This window comes from Kryptolebias marmoratus, linkage group LG14 (genome assembly GCF_001649575.2).
Source record: "Kryptolebias marmoratus isolate JLee-2015 linkage group LG14, ASM164957v2, whole genome shotgun sequence".
NCBI lineage: Eukaryota > Metazoa > Chordata > Actinopteri > Cyprinodontiformes > Rivulidae > Kryptolebias > Kryptolebias marmoratus.
In genome coordinates, this window is record NC_051443.1 from 20,767,920 (window position 1) to 20,778,469 (window position 10,550).

At 37.5% G+C, this 10,550-nt stretch overlaps 1 protein-coding gene across 2 annotated transcripts in view; it reads left to right on the forward strand.

Moving 5' to 3' along the window:
- Positions 1–10,550, forward strand: part of si:dkey-247m21.3 (5-hydroxytryptamine receptor 4) — a 35,239-nt gene that overhangs the window by 18,499 nt on the left and 6,190 nt on the right. Inside the window, exons 4-7 of one of the 2 annotated variants that reach the window (XM_037979405.1) lie at positions 52–252; positions 508–661; positions 997–1,661; positions 1,895–6,147. In XM_037979405.1, coding sequence (XP_037835333.1) covers positions 52–252; positions 508–661; positions 997–1,661; positions 1,895–1,919 — 1,045 coding nt within the window. In that variant the 3' untranslated portion in view covers positions 1,920–6,147. Of the gene's footprint in view, positions 1–51; positions 253–507; positions 662–996; positions 1,662–1,894; positions 6,148–10,550 lie in introns of those variants that run through there. The other variant, XM_017410565.3, reaches the window with a different exon arrangement.

The window sequence follows — 10,550 nt, forward strand, 5'->3', positions numbered from 1 at the left end:
TTACATAGACAGTTTGTGATTAATGTCTCCTGTTGTCATCCTTCTGCTCAGAAAGAAAAAAACCAACTACTTCATTGTGTCGCTGGCGTTCGCTGACTTGCTGGTTGCACTGGTTGTGATGCCCTTCGCTGCGATTGAGCTAACCACTGGCCAGTGGCTCTATGGAGAAATTTTCTGCCTAGTGCGCACCTCTCTGGACGTTTTATTGACCACAGCGTCCATCCTGCACCTCTGCTGCATTGCACTGGACAGGTTTGTGGAAAAAGGGAGAGGCATTTTTTTTAACAGCTCTGACATATGTATGCTTTAGACTTAAATACTTTGTTATTAAAATAATAAATCCTAAAAAGAGGTACAAAGAAATGCAATCAAATGAAATCCTTAAGGTTTAGAATGTTGTAGATCAGTCTTATTTGATTAATTTATACAACTGGTCAGTGAATAAATCAACTCTGCTATAAACTCAGCTGTATTTGAATATAGAGTTCAGTGTGTTTGTTATTCCAGATATTATGCTATCTGCTGCCAGCCGCTGGTCTACAGACACAAGATGACCCCAGTAAGAGTGGCAGTCATGCTCAGCGGGTGCTGGATCATCCCCACATTCATCTCCTTCTTACCCATCATGCAAAGCTGGAACGCCATCGGGATCGAGGACATTGTGAGTCCTCAGTAGCTAAGATCAGAAACTGTGAAAGAGGCTACAGGTGATGCAGGAATGTGTTGAAAAATCCTGATTATGTTATCAAAGCTATTAAAAACACAACAGCCTTAATATTATAAACACAATGAAGGGTTCATGTACTAAGTACTAAGCACTTATTTATTATGGAGTTCAGGTTCATAGCTCTTTTTTTAGGCTCTCTTAGTATAAAGATTGTAAGCAGAGGGAAGCAACTAGCCTGGGTCTCTAAAGTTCCAACGTTTGTTCTAAGCTAAAATAATCAATTTGATTCATCATGTTTGCTTATTTCTATCTGTGTCTTCTCTTTGTAGATTGAAGAGAGGCGAACCCTGACTGGAGGCTCCAACGACACAAGTTGTGTGTTTCTGGTCAACCGGCCTTACGCCCTGATCTGCTCCGCAGTGGCCTTCTACGTCCCGTTGGCACTCATGGTCCTGGCCTATCAGCGCATCTACGTCACCGCCATGACTCACGTAAGGCAGATTGAGACACTTCAGCGTGCTGGCTCTGCTCCTGTTACTGGGACAGATCCAGTTGTCACTGTGAGATGCTCCACGTCCTCAGATCCACTGGAGCATTACCGTCTCAGGGCCACACCGGGCTCCTCCTCATCAGAACACCCTCCTGTAGCAAACAGTCGTATGCGCATTGAAACTAAGGCAGCAAAAACTCTGGCGGTAATCATGGGCTGCTTCTGCCTTTGCTGGGCGCCATTTTTCATCACCAATGTGGTGGACCCCTTCATTCACTACTCAGTACCCTGGCAACTTTGGACAGCCTGGTTGTGGCTTGGGTACATTAACTCAGGGTTGAACCCCTTCCTGTATGCCTTCCTGAACCGGGCTTTTCGAAGGGCCTTTCTGGTGATTCTCTGCTGCGGAGACGAACGCTATGCTCGACAGGGGAGCTACTCCCATGGATACACTCACAGAGCGTGCTCAGCTCCATCTGTCAACGGGACCTCCATGGCGCTAAGGTAAACACACAGTACAGGCACAGCCAGATTTACATCTTTTCTGACCACTTAAACAATGAAAATAAAGCCAAAGATCCAAAAAGACATCGTTCCTGATTTTTATCTTTGGCCTTGTGACAAAAATCACTGCACCTGAATTTTATTGTGAAGAACAGTGAATGTATGTGTGAGTGAGGGGGTGTAAATAGGTCAGTTGGAGTGAGCATCTGCATGTGGGTGTCTTTCTATCCTAGGAATCAAGTCCTTGAGCAGACATGAAAGATAATATGTCTTTTAATCTGAACTGAGATCTATCTACATCACCTTCCTGACTCTGGACCTGTGGAAAGTCTGCCTTTGTCTTTTATTGTTTACAATAATAATAATAATGTAATGAATTCATGGAAGCCTTGCAATTGCTTGTCTTGGGTCAATAAACATAATTACCATTGCAGTTTAAGTGTACCAATTCACTCAGTGTTGGTTGTCAATTCAGCTGGGCTGTCCAACTGTATACTGAGAATTTTGTACTCTATTTATTTGACCTTTAGTGCCCTATATTGCTCAGTAAAACATCCAGTAGCACTGATTGTCACTGAGTGTGTAAATATAAATCATGATGTATTGTGTTGAAAGGATCAAGTAGATCCAAAGTAGGTTAAAGTTTATGTGCAAGTATTATTTTAAGATATTTTCAACCTTGGTTTACTTATTTCCTATTGATATATTTGTTTCAAATTTCTATTAGTGTTGTGTATTTTATGAATATGAAGTACCTTGTATGAAATTGATTTAGTAGCTTACATTTTTATATGACTGCAGACACCAGACAAAAACATAAATTGGGGTGTTTCAAGGAATGTAACATAATAAATGAGACCAAAAAAAAACCTTTAGAAAGGCATACCAGCCTTGACCCAATGCATTAAATCGTGCAGAGAAGTAGGATTCTGTAAACTAAGAACTATAATTTTGAATGTGGAAGTGGAGATGGTCATTCATTTATTTTATCCTGCACTGGCTACTGCAATTCCATTTTTACTTGCCTCAGTAAATCTTCCATGGATCATCTACAACTTGTCCAAAATGCAATCCTCCAACTCGCCCATGTTACACCTCTGCTGTTCTTTCTGCACTGACTTCCTGTTCAACACAGAACTCAGTTTAAAGGTTCTGGTGTGGACTTTTAAGACTTCCAAAACTGGACTTTTTCTTCCATTTCTGAACTTTTACGGCCATATGTCACCACCAGGACCCTGAGGTTGATTGATAAAGGACTTTTACCTGTCTTTAAATCAATGGACAGAGCCTTTGCATCTGTTGCCTCGATGCTCTGGCACTCTGCTCTTCCATCTACATTTTGTGGACTCAATAGATTTATTTAAGAAACAGCTAAAGACTAATCATTTTAGACTGGCATCTGGATAGCATTCTCTTTCTTCTGCATTTATCTCTTTGTATGCTGTGTTTAATTCAGCATCTAAGGAGTAAAAGCCAATCTGTTGTTTACTTACGCTCACTCATGTTGTTCTGAGTCTCTTCACTGCATCTGCCAAGATGTGTATCAATCATTTTGAGCGCCTTTTTTAACTTTAATTTTTATTTCTCCTTCTTTTTAAACTTTATTTTAGACTTTTTCAAAGTAAACCATACACTCTAAAAATGTCTTGTTATTTAGCAGTTCATGTTGTTTTTGATATCGTAAAGCAATTTGGTTGAGATTTCACCAGTTTCAGGTCTAAAAATGACTAGAATTAATGATAGGGTGCTATCAAAAGGAATCAGAATCCTGTAGTTGTTAAGTTCACACATTTTCTAGTGCTGCTTTAGTTGTATATTGCTAGAGGAGTGCAGTAGTCATTGTTTTACAGCAGGACTTTTGTTAATGTTGGTGATTTAGTTGAAGGTTGTGTTTGTGCTCTCAGCTCCTGCGAGCTGGGAGGATGATGAAGGAGGTGGCATTCTTCTGTCTGCTCTGTTTAACTTTATTACAAGTACTTCACTGCTGAAGAGAAACAAAGGCAAGCACAAATTTGCTTATCCTTACAAACACATAGTCACACACAGATGACAAAGTTATACAAAATGTGCACAGAAATGACTTGTATTTTGTCTGAAATATTTATGCAAGTTTAAAATTGAGCATCATTTAGCTACTTTTTGTGTTTTTGTTTATTTTTTTACTGAAAACCCTTTTTTCTTTTTTTTTTTCTTCAGTATTAGTACTTTTACCAGTAAAGTGTATTAAGTGTGTTGCCTGCTTGCGTGTTTCCATTGCGTTTGTGCACATTTTTGGGGCTTTCTGTCTGTGTGTAGGAAACAGAAAGGCAAACAGTGTTAACTCCAATCTGATGTCCTCTCTTAAAATCCATCTGCGACAGAAAACAGACTCAATCAGATTACAGCCGGCAGGATACTGGAAACTCAAATTACTGGAGGAATCCTGTCTTATTATTTTGTCAGGGAGCACAAGGCCTGCAGGCAGACTTTGTGAGTGGATACTCTATTTGTTCTGTGGTGTACTCACTGAAGCTACAAACAAGTATTTTTTATGCTGGCACACTTGCCAAAAATGGGTTGATATGTTGGAGTTGGATCCAGTAAAATCTTAAATTCTATATATTTAATCATCATTATAGTAGTATTTTCTTTATGGGAAATAAAATAGGATAATTGTGTCATTTTCCAACTTTCTGTGAGACCTTTTTTTTTGTTCCTCTGCTGCATCTGAAGGTGACGTAACACCTAAAGTTAAACAAACCATATTTTATTACTCCTAGAAGTTTGACTGGAATCTTAGATGCATTCAAAATTTCCAGCTTTTTCAGCAGGGGAACCCTGGAAATATGGCAAAATGGACAGAAAGAAGGAAGAAGATAGGATAGGCTGTAAAAGATAAGAGAAAACGTGATAAGAGCATGAGAAAAGATGCAGAAAGAGAAAAGGTTGCAGTAAGGAAGGAAGATGAGCATGGAACAGGGAGAGAAAAACCAGAAATGAGGAAGTGGGGAAGGAAGAGTCAGACAAAGGCAGGGAGACAAATGATCCTGCTGCAGGATCTCGTATGTTTTTATTCAGTTTCAGCATCCGTATAAATTACAGGACAGTATCATTTTTCTCTATAAAAGCAAAAGTTGTTTAAAGGTAAAGTTTGTGAGATTTAAAACATTAGAGACGTAAAGTTCCATTTAAACGCATGCCAATTATAACTGTTTACTAAAGATTATGGCCGAACTAAAGATAAATAAATAGGTGGTGAAACTGTTTTTAATGATGCACCAGTTTTCTAGGCATACTTTGACATCCAAATTTTAGACAATTTTTATATCCAAATTTTCTGAGCCAATTCAGATATCCCATTTCGGTAAAACTCTGAGCTGCTGATTTACTATTGGTTTGTTGTTGGTTTGCTTGTTTGCTTTTTCAAACTTCTGGTGAAATGGAAAATTTAGCAGATAAGTAAGTCTTTTTTTCTGTCCCTGGAAATGTAAAAATTAAAGTGTCACAGGCACTTGTAAACAAAGCAAAACACATCAAAGCTTGAGTTACGTGGTTGAACTACGTTAGGCTGTGCAGGTAAACAAATACGGTGGAATTGGACAAGCATAGCATCTCAGAGAAGACTTTTAGGTGAAAATTTCAGATTGAATATACTGCTAAACATGGAAGGAAACAGAAATCCCTGGGGATCAGGCAGGGTGATGGAGCGACATAAGGACAGAGCTTGGGATTCAAACACACACAGCTTTGGCAAAACTATTTCTGGACTAGAAAGTTTACCATTTCAACCTATCCGCATAGTTTACTCAACAAATGTGTGTGTAACTATGTACCAATACATCAAACTTGTCAGATCTTACACAGCTCTTCCGTGGACGTCACTATTGTTGACCCATTTTCAGTCACTGTGGCTGTTTCCGTATGTAAACAAACTTGTGTGGTTTTTGCCAGACAAATTTAACTTACAAATGTTTAATATAAAGACACATTAACCATCCGTATGGTAAAAAAATAAAATAAAATAAGTGCTGATTTTGTTTCTTACTTTTTACATTTCTCTTTGACCGTTCTTAATGGCATTGCAATGACGAGGAAGTGCAACATCTTTGAATTCAGAACTGAGAACCCACTTTGTGGGATTTGGAGAATATTAGCTTTTTTAAATTGGATGTCTTGACAGTAAAAACACTGACAAATTAAGTTGCCTTCCTAAAACTCATATTCTGTCCACACATGCAACAACAACAAAGGGCTGTGACTGCCTCCTATTTGTGGATAGTCATAACAATGTTCTTATTGTTGTGTTTCCAGCAGAAGGACTAGAGGACATCTAAACCATCAAAAATCCGTAAAACTGTTGGGTAAATACTGTTGTACTGTTCCTCACAATTTGTTGCTCTAATTAGAAAATTTGCTTTCAGAACTTTTTTATTTACTGTTTATATTCTTTGTACTTTTGTGGTTCATAATGTAAAACATACATTAAATAGTAATTTACTTAACCCTTTGCTCTTCAAATATGTTTGTTAAGTTTCTTAACTTCTACAGCTGTTTTATTTTAACTTGAATACCACAACTATTTCATATTTTGTTTTATCAACTGGCATTTGAAAATACAAATAGTTATTAGTAATTTATTGCATTTGCTATGGAATAATGGCATGTACCGTAAAAGGTATTTTGAGTTTAATCACTTGTCTGGACTCAGTGGTTCACTCAGCTCTGTCATCTTTACCTCCTTCAGAGCAGCTGACATTAATACCTAACAGAGAGTGGGCTGGAGGTGTGAGCTGAGGCTCAAAAATAAAAGCATGCGAGCGCAAAAGCAGTTTGTTCATAAGAAAAGAAGACATCTATAATTACTGCGGAGTGAAATGTTTTTTGGGGGGAAGTGGAAGTGCTAACATGATAACTTGAGTGTTAGATGTCCAGTGAGAAAAATATCAAGAATTCAACTCAGACTGACAAATTGTTCCTGTAACTGGTTCATTGTGATCATCTCAGAGCTCCCTTCAGTTCTGACATCAAGCACCGCTTAAATTCCATGAACACTAAGAGAGAACGGTTTTATCTGTTGTGTAACCTTTACTGACTGTAGTAAAATGTCAACTTTCTGGAAGTAATTGTCAGATCAAAATTTCTCTATTAAGGCCAGAGGTCTGCAATCTGTGGCTCTGGAGCCACATGCTGCTCTTTGGTTCCTTTGTAGTGGCTCTTTGCAAATTTGTCCAAAAATAATGAATAAGGACTGTTGTTAATATTCCTCACCACAATAAAAATAGGTAGTTTTAGCAGTTCTCCTTTGTCCTAACATGTACAAATATTAATAAATGTCAAGAATATGCTACAGATGTTTAGTTTTTTTTATGTAACAATTGTTTTTTATATGTAGCATTTGTATAACACCTAATAAGATGTTTTATCTTTATTTCTGGCTTCTACAAGGGGGGCCTCGTATTTCAGGCCAAAAAAAGTCTGGAAGTGGTTTGTGGGCTACCAGTTGGTGGTCACAGCTCTAAGATGTTTTGCGGCTCTGGACACATATTGTTTAGTGATTGAAGGGGAAGAGATGGCTCTTTGTATTGTAAAGGTTGCAGACCTCTGGGCTAGGCTCATACAGATGTACCAAAGTGCATCCGAAGAAATGCAATGTCTATTGTGTTTCGAGCTCGACGCATTCTAGGAACCAAAGTTTCTTTATTTCCATCTTTCCAAAACTCTATATTTGTTCTGTCTGTTCTATAAGTCGTCCTGGCAACTTAGAGCCAGATCATGCCTTTCTCTGCTCTTTAAATTTGGTATTTTAATGTAACAGCCGAATTTGAAGTGCTGGTGAATGTGATGCATTCAGTCCCACGAGTAACTCAGATCCTAGTCAGGGATTAATTTTCATGTCAGTTTGAACAGAGGTTTAAAGCCATCCACCCAGGACACACAAACATGGGCTTAAGTTTAGTCATTCCCAGATGGTTTGCTCCTTATGTCATTTGAAAATAAAATAGTACAGCACATCAAGCAAAACCAAAACCAAAGCTTGTCACTGCTGATTATCGCTGCCATTTCCTGTGGTTATGGAGGCAGAAAACACTTTATCCAGGAAAGAGAAGGATCTAATTTAGGTTTAACCAAAATCTCACAGACAATTAGTTTAGACAGTTGAGAGAAGTATCAACATTCCAGCCTACAAGTTATTATGACTCTTGTATGGTTTATTATTGTTTGATAGAAACCTCAGATACTTCAGGTCTGTTTTGCACCTCAGTGTTTCTTTCTCTGCAGATTTTATCTCATTTCTTTCCTTTATTTTCTTTAAACATGATGGGAAACGATTTTGTTGTTTCCACAATCAACGCTCTTATGTTTCCTCTCCTCATATCCTCTCTACACTTTTTTTCCTCACACTCTCTTTAGGAAATTGATTTTTATACCATCTCATTTACACTAAAACTTGCTTCAGGTGTAGTAAAAAAAAATGTGCAAGTTTTTAATATCAATTAACAACCAAGAAAAAAAAGCCATTTCAGTCCAGATTACAGTACTGCAATTGCCTGGATGAGTACATTTCACAGAGCTTTTTAGAATCAGACTGGCAGTTTTTTTTATGAAAAGAATGAGGGATTTCTTTGAGTGAAGTGTTCACAGCTAAGCAGAAGGATCCAAGTGAAAAACTGGTAGGTAACATAGCAGCTGGTTCTAGGCTGAAAAGATGATTAGAGAACAAAAAACAAAACTAAGTCAGAGTGAATGAACCAATATAAAACCATCAACAAGCTAACAGGAACTGATTTTACCTTTGGAAGTCAAGGAACAAGCTGTAATCACTGATTTATGACAGCATCCAGGTGACACACAGTCATGCTTATTTATTGGGAGTTGTTGTTTCTTTTGCCCACATGCCAAGTGTGCCTTTAGTGGCTGAAGGTGCCACCACTTGTAGTCTTTAACCTTTAATGTGTTTTAATTGGTGATGTTGACTGTAAAGAAGTGAGCATAACCAGTGCACATAATGAATCCACTTTTGTATGTGGTACTCTACAGCTAGCTGCCATAACAACATAATTAAACAACAAGCAATAAAAACAGGGCAACAAGCCAACCGCGCATAATAAAACCAAGACCAAGATAAAATATGAATAAAACTTGTATCACTGATTTACAACCACAACACAAAGGCTTGTTTCCTGTCATCCACAGCTTTATGTTCATGAGCTGATAGCAAAAACTGTAAATACCCAAACACTTGTATGGATTTTAAAGTTAAACAAACAAGAAGGCATTGTATAGATGTGTAGCTTTTCAAATGCACATTCAACAGCGTTAGACTTTGTGATTAACACAACTTGGTTAATATTAAATCTAAGAGTTCCCCAAAGTGACAGGTGACATGTGTTATTGGGTCATGCATGCTGTGTTTGACTAGAATTGTAACCAAGATAAAGAGAGCCCAGAGCCCATTTTAGGAAAAAACCATGCAAACAGGTAACACAGAAAAGCTTTTCTGTGTTTTTTTTTTTTTTTTCTGTGGTGTGCACAGAGGTCACCAGTCAATCTTTAACCGCTGAGCTTGTTTTAGCTTCAGGTGAAGCGCATACTTTACATTTCTCACTCTGCACAAAAACGTCAAAAACAATAGTGTTCAGCAGAGAAAAAGGCTCAGTTGAAATCTGATCATAAGCCTGTACATTGTGTGCAGCTGAAATTTCATTTTGGGTTTCCCTGTGTCAGGTTTTCATTGCTATGATCATATTTTTTAACTTGAAACTTGCTGTCTCGAAGGAACATTTCCCTCAAGGAGAAGAGAATATAAATAGTTCTCTTCAGTTCAGCTCAGGTCAATTTTTTTTTCAATCTTTTTTTTAAATGTACAATATTGATAGTTTTTGGTACTTTAATATTGCTCTGTACTTAGTACTTTCATTTTTTCTATCCTACTATTTGTTGCATGCAAGACACAGCATCACTTTCCTCCTGTTGTTAATTTTCATCATTCCAGTTTCACTACTAATGTCAATTGAGAACCCTCACAAATGTTTTGAGACATGTTGGAACAAGGCCATGGGAATTAGGGGGTGGAGGGTGCCGCAGCACTCCCTGATGGATTCCGGAATGTATGCATGTCCATTTACATAGTTAACAAATTGATGTAAACAGGAAAGAAATGGATTTCCTTTGTGTTGCATATGTTTAAATCCCATTATTTTTACATTATTAAGTTTTTGTAAATCTATATAAGCCAGCTCTATTGTTGTATATGTGAAAGTGGGCACTAGCAGGTTCTAAAGTTTTTTTTTCTGTCTAAAATATGCAGCATACCCATTGGTTTATGAACAGAGATGTTCAGGTGGTCACTTTTGGTTTCTGGCTCTCGGACGTTGACATCAAATCCTTTGAGTCTCAGGGTTTTAGGATGTTCCAGTGTTAAAATATTAAACTCTCAGTATTTAAATTGTTGTGGCTGACCTGTGTTATGTTCAGGGGTGGAAATTAAAATTTTGTCAAATTTTTTTTACCAGCCACTCAAATATTTTACCGGCCACTATTTTTTGTTGTGACAAAAAGTAATTTCATATGATGATGATGATGGAGGTGGGTGGAAGCAGTTGTGCTGCCCTACAAGCTGAACAACACCTCTTTCTGGACACTGCATGGAAATAACTAGACTTTTCTTATTTTACTTTTTATTTTAAACCATTAAAAGATGCATATCTGTACATAAAAAAATTCAGACAAGTAAAATTTATTTCTGTGGAGTGTTTTTTAAGTATTTTTTGTGCTTTTGTAAGTTTTTGTATGTAAGTTGTAATGTTTTTCAGACACTTGCTGCTTTTAATGCATAGATCTATTTGTGCTACCCGCTTATATTTAACAGGTAGGATATTCTGATGAAGGAAGTGATTTTTGTGGTTTTAG